At 43.8% G+C, this 17,764-nt stretch overlaps 1 protein-coding gene and 1 non-coding gene across 27 annotated transcripts in view; one reads left to right on the forward strand and one right to left on the reverse strand.

Annotated features, from left to right (window-relative positions):
- The window catches only part of POC1A (POC1 centriolar protein A), a 110,043-nt gene that overhangs the window by 67,200 nt on the left and 25,079 nt on the right, over nt 1-17,764 (forward strand). For all 26 annotated transcript variants that reach the window (XM_029052397.2, XM_039910554.1, XM_029052396.2 and 23 more), the window contains one exon: nt 10,514-10,660. In XM_029052397.2, coding sequence (XP_028908230.1) covers nt 10,514-10,660 — 147 coding nt within the window. The remainder of the gene's footprint in view (nt 1-10,513; nt 10,661-17,764) is intronic.
- On the reverse strand, nt 10,947-11,085 carry LOC114807488. Its single transcript, XR_003755549.1, has one exon. It is a non-coding gene; the product is annotated as a small nucleolar RNA SNORA7 (small nucleolar RNA).

Consider the following 17,764-nt stretch of genomic DNA (forward strand, 5'->3'; position numbering starts at 1 on the left):
TAGGACAGCGCGTGCTGCCCGGAGAAAACACCAAGATTGGTTTAATGAGGATGGTGCTGAAATCTATGAGCTACCGAGCAAGTGGTTTATCAGCAGCACTTTACCAACTGTCACGAACCCGACTAAAGAGATGCTTAGCGAAGCTGAGGCCACGGTCTACGGAACGCAGAGCCGGCTGAGAGGCATGCGTGACAAGTAGTGGGATAGCAAGGGGGAAGAAAAAAATCAGGGTTCTACGAACAGAAACCAAACGGAGGACTTGCGCACCTCCTTGAGAAGTGTGTATGCACCCACCTTGCCCACACCACCACAGGGGAGCAGACATATTTCTCTACCCCATCACTGCAGACAAAGAAGGAGTCTTAAAAAAACAAATGGTGATAGCGCCTCAGTCATCTCCAGAAAACTCCTTCCGCTGTTGACGATGATGTCCTTCAAAGAATAGTATGCCTGCCCACATGAGAAGACCTGACTTTATTTCACCCCAGCTGGTAATAAAGTCACTATTTGGCAGCATCCTGGATATCTCAGCAGTCATATTAGGAATGCATTGCTCGCTCAGACTGGAAAAGGGGACTAGAAAAGGCATCCTCAATTACTCCCTACTTCACCCTGCGTAATCCGGGCTCATTGGTGGACTGTAACCTCTGAGTTGCAGTAAGCGCTCAGTAGATACCATTGATTTGATTGATCTATCTATGGATTGATTTGATGCCCATGTTCCTCTCAAGACTGTAAGCTCCTTGAGGGCAGGGAATGTGCCTCACAAGTAGGTTGTACTGTACTCTCCCAAGCCCTTACTATCGTGCTGTGCGTACAGTAAGCACTCAGTAAATTCCAATAATCAGTGGATTGATTATTCTGATTATTCTGAGCTGTACGCATGTGGTGCCAAAACAGACTAAATACTGGGAAGGTAACCCTCACAAATGTGGAACACCAGGATTGCTACACGTTGATGATCGCATTCATCATCCTGAAAAAGGAACAGCACTTAATAGCCCATGAACTGGCCAGACGCAGAGTTGATGTCATAGCACTAAGCTGATCTAGACCACCGGATGAAGAACAGCTCACAGAGACAGGCACTGGATACATCTTCTAGTGGAGAGATCTTCTTCAGAATGGCAGCTACCAGGGGTTGGTATTACAACCAGACAGTCACTAAGATCACTTGCCATCTAGCGAGTCTTCCCTATCACGACCTCTCCCTCCTTTCCAAGTGGGTTACTGGATAGGAGGGCATCTACCAACTGCAGAGTACCACCTGGGTGGTGACTTGCTCCCTTCATTGCTCCCCCCTTCCCAGCCCCACGGCACTTCTGTCCACATCTGTAGTTTACTTATTTATATTAATGCCTGTCTCCCCCTCCAGACCGTAAGCTCGTTGTGGGCAGGGAATGTGTCTGTTTATTCTTATATTGTACTCACCCAAGTGCTTAGTAGAGTGTTGGGCACACGGTAAGTGCTCAATAAATACGATTGAATGAATGAATGAATGAAGTCGGGGGCCCTCTTCCTAGGACCTGTAAGGGAGGGCCCTGTGTCTCTCCTGACACCTGCATGTTCTTCCTCACTGAGACAGACTCAGGAAGGAACCACCACTGTAAGAATCTGATCTATATATAGATGACTTTACATTATGAGACGGAGAGGGAAGAATAATATATACGAAGGGGATAATCCCTACCGAGAGTCTACGGTATTTTGGATAAAATTTGTCAACAGAATTTGTGTAAATTGTTTCCAAATATAACTGCACACTTTCCCTGAATAACTGACACTGGACCTTAAAATATCGATTTCTTTTTATAGACCATTAGAATGGGGTTATTGGTTCCCCGCCTCGTTAGATGCTAAACAAAATAGTCATAATATTCATAATCTGTTCCCCCCCTGCATAGCGTTGTTCTGTCACATCACTTAAAGTGAGTCACTTGCACATTATACCACTAACACTGTCTTTACATTTTTAAATGACAACAAATTACCAGCACATCTGTTATTTTTATGCACTTGAAACTCTACCAGCACTGATTATAGGTTCCCTGGCGATTTTAATCGGTTACTTGATAAACAGGGGATCAGCATACTTAAGCAGTATTGAACATTTTCAGTCCGTCAGTCAGTTTTCTAATGGAAGTGTTGTGATTTGGGCTATTTGGCTATTTTAGCAGTTTCATCATGGGGATTTGGTATCTGTTAGAGAAGTTGGACCATAAAGGTGTCTCTTTGGTTTTCAGCTCCTCTAAACTATGAATCAAATCAAAATCTTCTCAACACAGAGCACCCTTGTGCCTTTTCTAATTAGATTTTTGTTCATTAGTAGAACCCCGTGGGTTTCTAATTTCCTTTTCTGATTTGTTGTTGTTGTTGCTGTTGTTGTTCTCTCAATTGGTAGGTTGGTCTATTGGAGGGATTTTAGTTGCTCCTGAATCATTGTAATGCAAAATCTAGGCAAAGTCTTAAAATTATTTGTATGTATTTGTCCCCAAATACATGGTCTTAGCAGAATGTTATTCCTATCCTCATCTCTTTCGTACACTCGTGTATCATATTGGGATGTTTATTTGGATATTCATTTAGCGTTTTCCTCCAATTTGATTTATATTATTTCCTGCATTGCGGTTCCTCCTCCTGCTCCCGCTATTTCTAAATCATTTTCGCCGTCGGCAGCGGTAGATTGTAAGTTCCTTGAGGACAATCATTGTGGGTTTCGTACCAAGCTTCACCATCACTCAAAATTCAGTAAATACCATGATTGATTACGGTAATGATAAAAGCCAAGAATATTCAGAAAAGTGTCCATGTACTACATTTGAGGTGTGTTTGCCTTTTGCTTCTGTTTCAGTTTTCATGCTCCCAGCTAATGAATTCTAGATTTGAAATTAAAAAAAAAAATGGCTGTCAAACCATCTAATGCATCACTGACACTCAGTGAACATCAAGAATGAGTGGGCTCCGAGCCCTTTCATTTCACCTGCTTGGTCTTATTAAGTGCCCTGATCAGCTACACATCATTGTTGACTTTGCTCTCTGACTCTTTTTTATCGCATCCTCCATCATCATTTTGCTAAATTCTGCAGGTGAAATTCCCTGTCCCTTTTACCCGTAGAAGAGTTTGGTACCATAGAGGAGAGGGGCAGAATGTTGTTGGATTCTTCCTGAACATCACTCAAAATTCAGTAAATACCATGATTGATTACGGTAATGATAAAAGCCAAGAATATTCAGAAAAGTGTCCATGTACTACATTTGAGGTGTGTTTGCCTTTTGCTTCTGTTTCAGTTTTCATGCTCCCAGCTAATGAATTCTAGATTTGAAATTAAAAAAAAAAATGGCTGTCAAACCATCTAATGCATCACTGACACTCAGTGAACATCAAGAATGAGTGGGCTCCGAGCCCTTTCATTTCACCTGCTTGGTCTTATTAAGTGCCCTGATCAGCTACACATCATTGTTGACTTTGCTCTCTGACTCTTTTTTATCGCATCCTCCATCATCATTTTGCTAAATTCTGCAGGTGAAATTCCCTGTCCCTTTTACCCGTAGAAGAGTTTGGTACCATAGAGGAGAGGGGCAGAATGTTGTTGGATTCTTCCTGAACATCATGATTTTTTCCATCTTCAGAAATGTGTTTCTAAGGCTCCTTAATTGTAGTAATGGTTGTTTGTGAACTCCCTCAAGTTTGTGTCAATTGTCCTGGATCTGTGGTTACTAGTGTCTTTAAAGAAGTACAGTTTTGTTTTCTATGTTACTATGTGGTACCAGTTTATATTCTGTTCAGAGTTTCCATCCCTAAACCCCCCAGGCAGTTTTGCTGGATCCTCCGACCTGTTTACTCAGTTCTGTCCTGAACATCATGAAGCAAAAATAACCATGGAAAAACACTTCTTTCTGGTCTTCATTTCACTGATGCATGATTATCCATTTTGAGGAAAATAGGATATTTTGGAGTTTTTGTCTGAGGGGGTTATTTGAGTGTTTGAAGGTGATATAATTGCGACAGTGCTTTGAGCTCTTTAGAAGACCTGCTCTATATAAATCCAAGGTGGTATTATGTGAGTTGCTACGGAAACCCAAATAGGAAGGAAAATGTAGGAAATTACAAATGGGCTGACTTTGAGTCATATTGATCAAAAGCTTTTTGGACCACCGAGGGTCTCTCTACTTTTTCATTCAGTAGTCATTTATTTGCATTGATGGTGGGAAGGAAGAACACATTTTTACCATTTTTAGGACTGGTAAAGGACTATTGGTACCATCAGATCACTAATAGCCTGTCTACTCATTCACCTCTATGCCATAAATATTTTCATGTAATTTCCATTAATTACATGATTAATGGGTGACCCTCTTGCCACCTATTTGATAAGAACCAAAGCCTTGTCCTTTAGGGATGAACTTCCATGTTTGTATTGAGGTCCAAGTAGATTGTGTTTCTAGAAAACCGGAGTAAAAACCCATTCTAGTGGGCGTGAAGTTGGGAAAACAGTCAAGACAATAGATCTGCAGCTGCATTTAAAATATACACGTGGATAAAGTTGCTACAAACTGATTGTTAGGAGAGCTGAAATGGTCCAGATTTCAAAATTAAGTATGCACAAAGGCCACACAGCTTGTGTTTTGCCAAATTCAAAAGCGTGTTCATTAGAACTCTTTCAATTAGTGGAAAATGAATACATTGCGATTGGCCAGGCTGCTTCTAGTCACCTCCCCCACCATGTTACCCCCCCCCCCAGCACATCAGTACTTTTGTAGCACTTCTATACATATCTTATATACTCTGTATTGCTCCCTCCTCCTATTTTTTTAATTTATTATCCTCCTCTCCCACTAAACTGTAAGCTCCTTGAGAGCGGGGGTCTTGTCTAATAATTCTGTTGTCCGCTCTCGAATGTTTAGTTCAGTGCTGTATACACAATAGGTGCCCAATAAATGTAGTCCTGAAATACACTAGAGTGTGAACTTATGCCCACTTGAATCAATCAATCAGTGGGATTTATTGATGCCTACTGTGTGCAGAGCACTGTAATAATAATAATGGTATTTGTTAAGCGCTTTCTATGTGCCAGGTACTATTCTAAGCACTGGGGTGGATACAAGCGAATCGGGATGGCCACAGTCCCTGTCCCACGTTGGGCTCACAGTCTCAATCCCCCCTAAGCGCTTGGTAGAGTACAGTGCAACGGGTCAGTAGACATGTTCCCTGCCCAGAAGGAGCTTACAGCTCGGGGGACACACACACAGATATTAATACAAAATAAATGAATTTTGGATATGTCCATAAGGGCTGTGGGGCTGATGGTGAGGTGACTAGAAGCAGCCTGGTCTAATGGAAAGATCCTGGCACTGGGAGCCAGAGGACCTGGGTTCTAAACCCGGCTCTGCCACTTGTCTACTGTGTGACCTTGGGCATGTCAGTTTAGCTTCTCTGTGCTTCAGTTCCTTCATCTGCAAAATAAGGATTCAGTGCATGTTCTCCCTCCTACTTAGACACTGAACCTCAGGTGGGACCTGATTATCCTTTGTCTATCCCAGCACTTAGTACAGTGCTTGGCACTTAGCAAGCACTTAAATGCCACAATTTGCATTATCAAGCGCTTAAAGGGCTTGCATCGAAGTGCATTGGCGACGCAGAAGGGAAATGGTACAGAGTCAGCCTGGCATCCATTTTGAATCATTGTGCTGTCAGTGCCCGAGATGGGAACTGACTGCAGCGAAATGACTTGCCCAAGGTCACGCAGCAGGCAAGTGATGGAGCTGGGTTTAGAACCCAGGCCCTCGGTCTCCCAGGCCCAGTACTTTCCACTAGATCACGCTGTTACTGGTCACCCCACCCTCGGTCCACCGCCCTTATGGATTACAGAGAAATGAAATGGCTCAAGTGGCATAAAGCCGGAGCTCTGACCACCAGACCACAAACAGCCACTGGCCCTACCAGATGGCCCTGCCGAGAATAAACTCTCGTGAAGAGACATTGCGGTGTCAGCTTTTTTATTTCAGCAACGAGGTCTGTGGTCCGCAATAGTTTTCTCAGACCTTCTGCTTCAGAGTTAGGAGAGGGATTTGTGACACGATCCGTCTGTTTTCCGTAAGTTTTGGGAGTCAACGGAAACAAGCGGGATTGAAATAAATGTCAAGTGTGAATTTTACATACCCTGTAGATGTGAATATCTATAACTGTATTTGTTGGAGGGCACATATCTTACCATATTCATAAGAATACATGTTTGTGTGAGGGAGAGAAAGCCCTTTCCTTTTTCAAAGATGATGCTTCTGAGAGTGAAATTCTCCTATCCATGCCTGTTGAGTGTGGTTGAAAAGAGCGTTGCCTAACTGACAATCCACTCTACAGGATGTGCACAGATAGCTAGTTCCCTGCTTCACTGCTGCATTTCTTTTTTTCTCCTTCTAATTCTATTGGTTAAGGCCTTACTATATATCAAACACAGTTCTAAGTCCTGGGGTAGATACAAGTTAATCAGATCTGATGCAGTCCTTGCCTCACATGGGGCTCACAGTCTAAGCAGGAAGGAGAACAGGGATTGAATCCCCATTTTACAGCTGGGGGCAACTGAAGCCCAGAGAAGTGAAATGACTTGCCCGAGGTCACACAGCAGGCAAGTTGCGGAGCCAGGATTAGAACCCACATCCAGGCATGACCTTTCTCCGGTCTGGAATCTGCCTCTTTGTATCCCAGTCTTTGCGAATCCTCTAGGGCAATCCCTCTCGTGTTTGCTGGCCACCTTTCAATAGACCAGTTTTATATCGCGTTATTTGAGATTGTTCTTTGCTCTGTCCATTCTTCTCGTGTTTCCCATCCAGCAAAGCTGTGTTGTGTTGCTTCTAAACTGGCTGTCTTCCGGGCCCTTGTTGTTGGTTTTCTTGGTGAGTAATGAATTGGTTGAATGTGATTAGAAGGAGCAGAAGGTGAAACTGATCCAGAGACCGGATGTGTCTCCAGTGTGTCCTATCACAGCCGATTAGGAAGTTGGTCTCCACAACACCTTTTCAGACTTTCAGTTTGGTCTGAAGCTTGATACCATGATGTCTGGCCTTGATCTCTGACTTTTGAGTCTCCCCAAACTCAGGGTGGCCTTCTTAATTCTGTTGTCTTCTTTATCGGTGTGTGTATCATTGGATAATGCCCTGCCCAGGAGGCAGAATTCACTGACCACATTAAAGTTCTTTGTTGCAACTGAAAAATCTTTGATGGGGTGAAGGGCTTCCTGAATGTAGGCTGGCATAGGGAGTCAAGAGACCTGGGTTCTAATCCCACCTCCACCACTTGCCTACTGTGTGACCTTAGGCAAGACACATCGCTGCCCTGGGTCTCAGTATCCTCATCTGTAGAATAGGGATAAAATACCCATCTTCCCTCTTAGACGGCAAGTCTCATGTGGATTAGAGACTGATTATTTTGTATCCACCACAGTACTTGGAACATTTTAAAGGGAGTAATAAATGCCATATTATAATTATCGTTTTTATTTTGTGTAAGCAGAAAGTTTCTGAGCATGTTGAAATGAATACTTATTTCTCCTTTCCTTCTCCTTCTCTCTCATTGCTAGGCTGGACAGGAATATTTTCCTATTGCAGAAAGCCAGTGTTCTGAATGGATTGGCTTAGCGGGAAAACTTGTTTGTCTGGCCCGAGACCAGGGCTGGTGCAGGGAGATAGAGCAAAAGGGAAAGGGATCAAGTGGAAACTCCTGACCACTGGATTCAACACATTTCACCAGCGCTCTCTCTTTTTTCTTTATCAGCTCTCTTCACCTGCTGTTCCCCATCTTGTGCTCTTTACTCCTTCTAAATTAACCTTCTTACAGTGGCTCACTCTCCTGCCTCAGACCCCTTCCTCCTGCCAAGAACTCCCTCCCTCTTTAAATCCACTAGACCCCAGCTTTCCCCATTTTCAGAGCTCTCCTGCAAACCTAATTCCTCCAGCAGACATTCTCTGTTTAATCTCCTCCGTCCCTGGGTACGTCAATTGAACAACTGCTCTTAGCAGTCGGCACATTTTTTTAATAGTACTTGTAAAACGCATACTATGCATCCAACACCGTTCTAAAGGCTGAGGTAGGTACGAGTCAATCAGGTGGGGGACAGTCCCTGTCCCACATGGGGCTCACACTCCAAGTAAGAGGGAAAACAAGTATTCAATCCCCATTTTACAGCTGAGACAACTGAAACACTGCGAAGTTGTGACTTGCCCAGGGTCATAAAGCAGGCAAATGTCAGAGCTGGGATTAAAACCAAGGTCCTCAAACTCCCAGGCCCAGACTCTTTCCATTTAGGCTATGTTGCTTCTCTTGATTACACTTTCTTTCTTTAATGACCATGGGTTGCAGGTAGGGACAAGAGTTAGGTCCACGGGAGAGACAAGGAGCTCAGTGGCGGAGAGTATCTGTCAGTCTAGACCGTGATCCTCTGACTCTGTGCTCTCTCCATTAGGCCATACTATGAATCATTAGTCGGGCGAAATCCTTCAAGATGATCCCATAAAGGAGCGGTATATAGTGCCTCCTGCTCTGCTTTCTGCGTAGTTTAAATTACAAAATTCCGACCTGAGGGTGGCACCGGGGAAGAGGGAGGCAAGAATTCTCAGCTGCTTAGAATTCCCTCTCTCCTCAAATCCACTAACCTACTTCCCAACCCACCTTCAAGGCCCTCTTTACAAGAAAAAAATAATATGAAGAGCTATTCTCCAACTGATCCCTTCTTCCCTAGTCACACCATCCTATTAGCTACATTTAGCACTTAAGTGGTACTCTCTCAAGTGCTTAGTACAGTTCTCCACCCACAGTAGGTGCTCAAGAAATGTTATAACATATTGTCCAGGTATTGTACCTAGTGCTGGATATTAATGAGTGATTGGTGGATAGCTTCTATGATCTGTCTCCAATAAATCTTGCCATTTTCACCATAGAAATAACCCATTTCAGGATAAAACTAGTTGTAAGTGGCTAGACTAGATGGCCTCTTAAGTCTCTTTCAGCTGTGAGCCGAAGAGACTCCCAGACATCAATGGACCATGTCTGCATGAGGTAAATCTAATGGCAGGCGGGCTGAAAATATTTGCACAGATCTTAATTGGACTTTCACTTGTTAGCCAGCGAACATTAAGGAGAGTTGATTTGACTAGGATCAAGAAAACAAAAGAAAGCCCTTTTCACACAGAGGATTGTAAGCATATGGAATTCTTTACCAAGGAAGTTGGACCAGGCGAAAATAGCAGTAGGTTCTAGAAGGGCTTTGGTAAATTCTTTACCAAAGGGCTACTAAAGAGAAAGTTTGGGACATAGAGGGGAAAGTTAGGATTATTAGATGGTACACTACACAGTTCTCTTCTGAGCATCCACTTGCTTTGAAACACTAAATCACTTTGCCCCCTCCTATCTTACCTTGCTAATTTCTTCCTACTACCTAGCACATTCACTTTGCTCCTCTAATGACCTACTCACTGTACCTCTATCTCGTCTATCTCACTGCCAACCTCTTGTCCATGTCCTCCCTCTGGCCTGGGACCCCCTCCCCGCTTCATATGCCACAGACCTCTTGGAGGATGGAAAAGCTCAAGTGCAATCTGTCAGTGAAGCAGAAAGATGTATATTAGAGTTCCCATGGTGTGCTCAGAGACAGGACTAGTGTTGCATGGCTCCAAAACCATGGATTTTTTTTTTTCTTCTGCCTGGCCCAATTCCTGTTAAAGTGAGGTTTGTGCATGACATTAGGTTTGTCGAAGCTGGGTTTTCCTACCCAAATATTACCTTCAGAAAATACACTTGACCCAGGGGCGTCTCGTACCCGGATATCTGGCCTGAGTGTTAAAAAGGGGGAAAAAGGTCACCATCCCTGGACAAACCCTTACAGGAGTCCCTTGCCAGTTCTGTTTCCACACAGCTTAAGAGGGACATGGGTAACTTCAGGAAGGTGCAGAGTTGATTATGTGGTTGAGAAATAAGATGGATCAAGAAAGATGAGAGGACCTGGCTTTATTCAACTAGGATATGACAAGGCTGTGGAGACATATAATAACGGTCACATATTCAAAGAGCCGTTTTACGGCGGATGATGACCTGCTGAGGATAGAGGAAGGGGATGCAAGTTTAAATTTCAGAATATAATAAAAGCATTTCCTGATTGGGAGAGATGTGGAACATTGGAATGGATTGTCGAGGGAGGTTGTGGAATTTCTTGTGGTCTTCAAAAATACAGTCTGTCTTCACATGCCTAAGGTGATTTAGGGGGAGTCCTGCATATGGATTGAATGATTCTGTGATTTTTGGTGGCTCCACTGCTATCATTCTTAGGTAAAAGGATGAGAGTGGCAGGAAATTATTAATTGGCTTTTTTCATTTTTCATTTTCTAACATTTTATCCATTTTGAACTTGCACTTTATGCAGTGTGTGTCGAGAGCAGTTCCCAACGAATTCATTAAAAAAAAAAATCTGTGCGTCTCACATTCTTTGTACTAGTAGAAATTAATGATGCTTCCCCCCTTTCGTAGCAGGTAGAGATGCATCCCGCCGCCCCTCCGAGAGCAAGGATCAATCCAGAACAACCCATCGTTCATCCTGTGGTGGAGATTAGATTTCCTGAAAACATCGCTGTCGTCTTTGAACAGATTTCGAGACAGCTCGCTGCTCTCTTCCAGGTAGGAAATGCTTTTATCAGAGGTTTAGTGGTAATTCATTTATAATGACGCTAAGTTTCACATTATATCTTGTCTTGTGCTGTGGAGTCGTTTGTGACCCTCAGCAACTCTGTGGACACATCTCTCCCAGAACCCTCCACCTTAAATCGTTCTGGTAGTGTATTCATAGAATTTTCTTGGTAAAAATACGGAAGCGGTTTACCAGTGCCGCCTTCAGCGCAGTAAACTTGAGTCTCCGCCCTCGTCTCTCTCCCATGCTGCAGCTGCCCAGCACAGGTGAGCTTTGACTTGTAGCAGATGGCCTTCCACTCGCTAGCCACGGCCCAAGCTAGGAACGGAATGGGTATGCCTCTGCTTTGACTCTCCCTTCTGTAGCCAAGGCCGGTAGAGTACTGGAAACTCTTCAGGTGCCATCCTGAGAGGGGAACACATTATATAGCATTGTGTATTACCTGGTGACCTAGTGAGCCCCCTTTTCCAAGTTCCTAAGGTATTTCTCTGGTAATAAATCAGATAGCTTGGATCGGAGCATTAACTTTTTCAGACTACTAAAGGACAGTGTGTTGCTGTATGCAAAGATGACACTTACTGATGGTGAGATCCTGTACAGGCTTTTGAGTGTCGGGGAAAAGATTAATGCAGATTCTACACACTGTCCTGCATTGCTCGCAAGTAAGGAGAGATCCTTGTTGCATTAGTTGGTTTGCCCCACAATGGGGGGGGCCTGTCTCTGTTTTCAATTCGGTCATCTTATTTCCGGGTCCTCATGAAGGAGAGTCTCTCCTCCCCGCTTCTCTCCCTGCCATTTGCCCTCCCCTTCCCTCCAAGTCTGTCTGCTGCAGTTCCCCCACCCCCCCACCCCCACCCCCATCCATCCACTTCTGGGTCACATTGTTTAAAACTCTGCTTCACCTTGCCTTTAAAATGATTTGTCTGCCCTTTGGGCTTGTGTTTGCCCCCTTCCAATTCCCCATTCAACGGCTCCTTAGGTATCCTTTGTTGCCGTGAATATGGTTTCAGTGGTGGTGAGCTGACTACTTTCCCAATCAATCAATCAATTGTATTTATTGAGTGCTTACTTTATGCAGAGCACTGTACTAAGCACTTGGGGGAGAGTATAACAGACACATTCCCTGCCCACAGCAAGCTAAGACCTGATTGATAATCTTTTCCCATCATTTGATGGAGCTGATGAAACGGCTCCAGGAGCTGGATGTGTCTTCTGTGGTAGGTCCAGGTCTCATGGCCAGCAAAGAAGGCTGGACATCACAACAGCCATTTAGACCTGGAACTTGACTTGGAGCTTGATGCCCTGTTGCCACTGTGTTGCAGTCATATAAATTCCGTGCTGGCCTGTTTGATCCAGTTTTTCCTCTTTTCATTTACCTGGGCATCGTTGGGCAGCATACTGCTCAGGTAGCAGAATTTGGTGACTGCTTTGGGTTCTGGGTTGCTGATGAAGACCTTGGTTGCATGTAGGGTTCTCCAGGAGTAGGCTGGTACGTGGTACGTGACTTGGGTTTTTTTCAGATTTCTTGTCACACCATGCACAGTGCTGTGCTGCATCTGCAAAATGATTCAGAATCGTATCCGTGTCTTCCTGTGTATGTATCTCTAGAGCGTAGATGTCTGCATATTGCAGTTTCTGAACCACTGTCTCATAGACGTTTGACTATTCTCTTAGCCTGTTTTTTTTTTAATGGTATTTGTTAAGCATTTACTATAAGCCAGGCACTGTACTAAGCGCTGGGGTAGAAAGAGTCAGGTTGGGCACAGCCCCTTGTCCAACATAGGGCTCACAGTCTTAATCCCCATTTTACAAATGAGGTAACTGAGGCTCAGAGAAGGGAAGTGACTTGCCGAAGGTTGCACAGCCAAAAAGTGGAGTCAGGATTAGAACCTGGGTCCTCTGACTCTCAGGCTCGTGCTCTTTCTATTAGGCCCTGCTGCTTGTCAACCTGTTGAGCGGGAAGAGTTACCTAGTAGAGCGAGATCCTATTATGATGCCATTTTGCAGGTTTCTTGTTGCATCCTTAAACAGAAATTTTTATTACCAGCTTAATACCAGGCAGTACCTTTAGGAACAGGGAGAATTGGGCTCAGTATGCTTAACTAGTGGCTGTTCAAAAAAAAACCCCCAAACCCCACAATTGACATTTATGGCCCAAACTCATCCTGTTCGGGAATCGTGTATTGGAGAAACATTTAGTATTGCATGAAAATCACTGTAATTTTAGTGTCAAGTCCGTAAGAAATTGCTTCCTCCTCTCACCTAACGAATCTCAGGTTGATAAATTATTTGAAGATGGCATAGAGTTTATAGTTTAAAGCAACTCAATCAACCAATGGTATTTATTTAGCACTTACTATGAGCAGGGCACTGTACTGAGCACTTGGAAGAGTACATTACAATAGAATTGGTAGATACATTTCTTGCCACAAGGAGCTTACAGTCTAGAGGGGGAGACAGACGTTAATAGAAATAAAAAAATTACCAATATGTACTTCAGTGCTTTGGGGCTGAGGGTGAGGTGATTATCAAATGCTTAAAAAAGGAAATACCCGTTTTATATAATCCCACAGTCAGTGGCCAATGTTCCCTACAAACATAGAGGATTTTATTTTAGTTTCTCATTTTTCAGCCTGTCTTGCGGATCTGGCTTTCAAATTCTTTTTTGGTATTATTACAAAACCTTAGATAGATTTGTTTGCAAGTCACAAGCGGATCAGGTTTAGCCTCTAGAATCTCACACCTCAGTACTACATCTAGCAAACCAGTCACACATGCTCGAACTGACCACCGAGGTACACCGTAAAGCCGAGCCAGCGCCACACCTTGATGCTGTGCATCTGAGACCTGACTATCCCATAAGGGATGCATTTGCTCCCCTCTAAGATCAGGTAGTGCTAAAATGGAGGGGGAAAGGCTTTTGAGGTAATGGACAAGAGTATTAATTAAAACGCCCTCAAAAACTCCCGTCATTTTCTCCCCTCTCTCCCCTCCCACACTTCCCACTTAGTAAGAATAGGGGCACGTGGGTGAAATGGGTGAATTGAAGGAAGAATATTGTAGGCAGAGTGGGATGGGGATTTTGCAGACGAATCATTAAAGGGGTGAACATCAGGGGTTGGGCCTAGCCTAAGCGAACTCCCTGACCTTTACCCAACTCCAAATCTAGCTGGCCCAGGTGGGCACAGAGTCACTTCTAGGGGGCCAGTTAATCAATACACCGGTGGTATTTATTGAGCATTTACTGGGTGCAGAGCACTGCACTAAGCGCTTGAGAGAGGTCAGTACACCAGAGTTGGTGCACACATTCCCTGACCGCAGTGACCCAGTGGAGAGGAGCCACATAGTCATGAAGCAATGCACTTTTATGGTTGTCTCGGTGAAGCTGCAACGACTTGTAGTTTCCAGAAGTGTACAGAGACTTCTATCTATGTTCACGTGATTCTTTGCTAGCTCCAGTGCCACTATAGCCCCAACCCTTGCCAAAAGGCCAAACTGCCTCTTGAAATCCAGGCGGTCCAAAACAGGCAGGGAGGAAGGAGACCTAGATCACCATCCTCCAACCTAAGTTGCCTCCCTTTTCTGTGGTCCGGCCTAGATTCGGTGCACAGTTCTACATGGCAAGTCTGAAATGAACAACACTGGCCCCAAAGAGAATTTCAGAAGTTGCCACAGAAGTGGGTGAAGCAGGCCCTCTCTAGCACTGCCGCGGCTCCCTTCTTGTCTCTGGTTGGAGGTTGTAGCAGTTTTGAAAAAACTGGCACAGGTGTTGGGGGGAACCAGTCAAACAATAGACCACAGTCAATCGTTCCAACTGAGCTGGTTTCAGTCATTCCGGAGGGGCCGGACAAAGTTGGGAAAATGGCTGAGGGAACAGTACTTCTTTCCCTGTGCTGGGCATCATTATCGTGGTTTTGGAAACTCTCCCTTTGGCCAGGATTGCTCATTCGCATCTCTGGGTCTCCCGGACCCACCCGAACCTCGATGTTTAGGGGCCCTGGGATGTGAGTAATTGGTCGTTTATAAGCCGGGTGTAGTATTACCAGGCACTGACACAGTTCCTCCCAACAGTATCTCACTGTGTGGAACTGGAGTTGTACTAGATTTATTACTCAACAAGGGCTCCCACACAGCCTTAGGGGCTAAAAACACTTTCCTCAATTCAGGCTGAGCAGTCAACTGGTCATTTTCTCAGAAACAAAGCTTTGGCCACTGGCACCAGTGGGACTTCCAGACAGCCCGATTTTATCAATCATTCATTCACTCTTATTTATTGAGCGCTTACTGTGTGCAGAACACTGTACTAAGTCTTGGGAGAGTACACTGTAGCAGACATATTCCCTGCCCACAACTAGCCTACAGTGTAGAGGGGGAGACAGACATCAAGATAAATAAATTACCGATATATACATAAGTGCTGTGGGACTTGGAGGGCAGATAAAGGGAATAAGTTGGGGTGACGCAGAAGGGAGTGGAAGAGAAGGAAAAGAGGGCTTAAGTCAGGGAAGGCCTCTTGGAGGAGATGTGCCTTCAGTAAGGCTTTGAAGAGGGGGAGAGTAATTGTCTTTCAGATATGAAGAGAGAGGGTGTTCCAGGCCAGAGGCAGGACGTGGGTGAGAGATTGGCAGCGAGATAGATGAGATCGAGGTACAGTGATTTTTATGGAATCAGGCCCATTTTGGGGACGTTTGTCCCCAGGTCCCACACAAAGCATTCTGGGTCTTGAGTCTGTGCCGACCTTCCATCCCTCCAATGACCTCGATCCAATGCCTAGATCCTCTGCAACAGTCCATTGAAGTCACTCGGTGAAAATGTATGAAAATGGCCTGGCTGAAAAAGTAGGCACCCCAACATGCTTGACCCTCCTCCTTGTGCCTGGCCCCCTGAAGTTATTTTCAAATTATGGTTATTGTGGCTATTTGTTCCCCCTTTCCTGCTGCCAATGATGATGATAATGATATTATTCTACTACCTGGGTTTTCGATTAGGAAAATGGCATGGCCTAGCGGAGCCTGGGCCTGGGCCTGGGAGCCAAGAGGACCTGGGTTCTAATCCTGGCTCCTCAGTTTGCCTGCAGTGAGACCTTGGGTGATTCACTTCATTTCTCTGGGCCTCAGTAGTTACCTCATCTTTAAAATGGGGTTTAAGACTGTGAGCCCCATGTGGGACATGGATTGTGTCCAACTAGATTACTTTGTATCTACTCCAGTGCTTAGAACACTACATGGTACATAGTAAGCAGTTAACAAATACCATACAAAAAAAAAGGAAAGAAATCTGGTCATTGTAGGCGCTGGTCATTTTCAGCCACCATGGCATTGTGGAATAAGCATGGGCTTGGGAGTCAGAGGACCTGGGCTCTTATTCCGGCTCTGCCATTTGTCTGCTCTGTGACCTTGGGCAAGTTACCTATAAGAGGTAATAGTTCACTATATCAGAATGAAATAGAATAAATTGACTAAGCAAATGAAAATCCAAATGAACTGTTACCTATGTACCTAAGTCCCGAGGCTAGGAACAAAATACTTAAGTGCTAAGAATGGCTGTTGTGTTGACATAATCATAGTCATGAGATTTTAGGAGGGCTTTGAAGACGGAGAAAGCTATATTCCACTGGGTTTTAATTTAAACTCTGAAGGAGAAGACTGTGACTCTGAATAGAAGAATCAAAATGCTATTTATCCATGAGACAAAGCCATTCCACTCTAATTTGAATTAGATTAAGCCACACTGAGTAGTTAAACCCATCTCATTGTGGGCAGGGAATGTGTCTACTAACTCTGTTATATTTTACTCTCCCAAGATCATACAACAGTGCTGTGCACACAGTATGTGCTCAATAAATACAATTGGATCAATAGGGGAAAAAAATGTAGAGCCACCAAATGGAATAAATGATTACAATTTGAAGAACGTATGCCAGCGTTCTATAATGTGAAGGGCTGTGTCAGACAAGAATATTCAGGAATATCTTTGGCACAGAATTTTATGTTTCTAGACCCTTTTGGAAAATACAAAGTCGAATAGGGAAGTGACAGATATAGGATGCGAAGCCTTGTCATCCAATTTAAAGGGAAAAGAGAATGAAGAAGTAGAAATAACAGCAGGGAGGAACAGTAGCAACTCCAGTACATACGTGGCTTTATCTAAATTTGTGGAAGTTGATGACACCTAACAGTTTTTCACTAAAAATTTTAGGACGGAATTGATTTCAGAAGTAACTCGGCATTTGTGTTCTACTTGGAGATCTTGCCCACAATACAAAATTGGCTTTGTATTTCATGCCAAGATAATCTATGCCTGAAGAAGGCCAAACCTCAGAGTTTTGTGCATTAGAATCTTGTCTCAATCTGTGTATCATCATTAGGGATTACATTGCATTTTCAAATGCAGATAATTCAGATGTCTTGGATTATAATGAGGCAGAGTATGTTGTTCAAGTATATTTTAAAAATCTGGTGACCAAAGGGGAAGAATGTGCGACTTAAAATAGATGGAAGCGATGCAAAGAAACTAAAAAAAAAAGCTCCAGTTACTGCAGAAACTTCTAAATGCTATTTGCAACCTAGTTAAGTGAAAGATCAGTGGAGGAGGAATAAATTAGAGCATTAGAGGACAAAATTGGAAATTAAGTCTGAAAAATGATAAAAAATAGTTTGACTAGAATTTTTTTCTAAATGTATATGGATAAGAATAATACTAAGAATGTTTATTTTGACCATGGTTTTGAGGCGTAACTTTGAATATGGTACAATGGAAATTTTTCTCTGCAGAAAGAGCTACAAAGTGGGATAGTAATTGCATGACAGTATATCATGTAAATATGTTTTTAAAATATTCAAAATGGTATGCCTTATCGCTCAATCATTTATTGAAGCTCACGGTCTTAATCCCCATTTTACAGATGAGGTAACTGAGGCACAGAGAAGTTAAGTGACTTGCCCACAGTCACACAGCTGACAAGTGGCAGAGCTGGGATTTGAACCCATGACCTCTGACTCCCCAGCCGGTGCTCTTTCCACTGAGCCATGCTGCTTCCCTATAGACACATTCCCTGCCCCAGAGGACCTTACAGTTTAGATGGGGAGATAGAC

The sequence above is a fragment of the Ornithorhynchus anatinus genome, chromosome X2, assembly GCF_004115215.2.
Source record: "Ornithorhynchus anatinus isolate Pmale09 chromosome X2, mOrnAna1.pri.v4, whole genome shotgun sequence".
Taxonomy (NCBI): Eukaryota; Metazoa; Chordata; class Mammalia; order Monotremata; family Ornithorhynchidae; genus Ornithorhynchus; species Ornithorhynchus anatinus.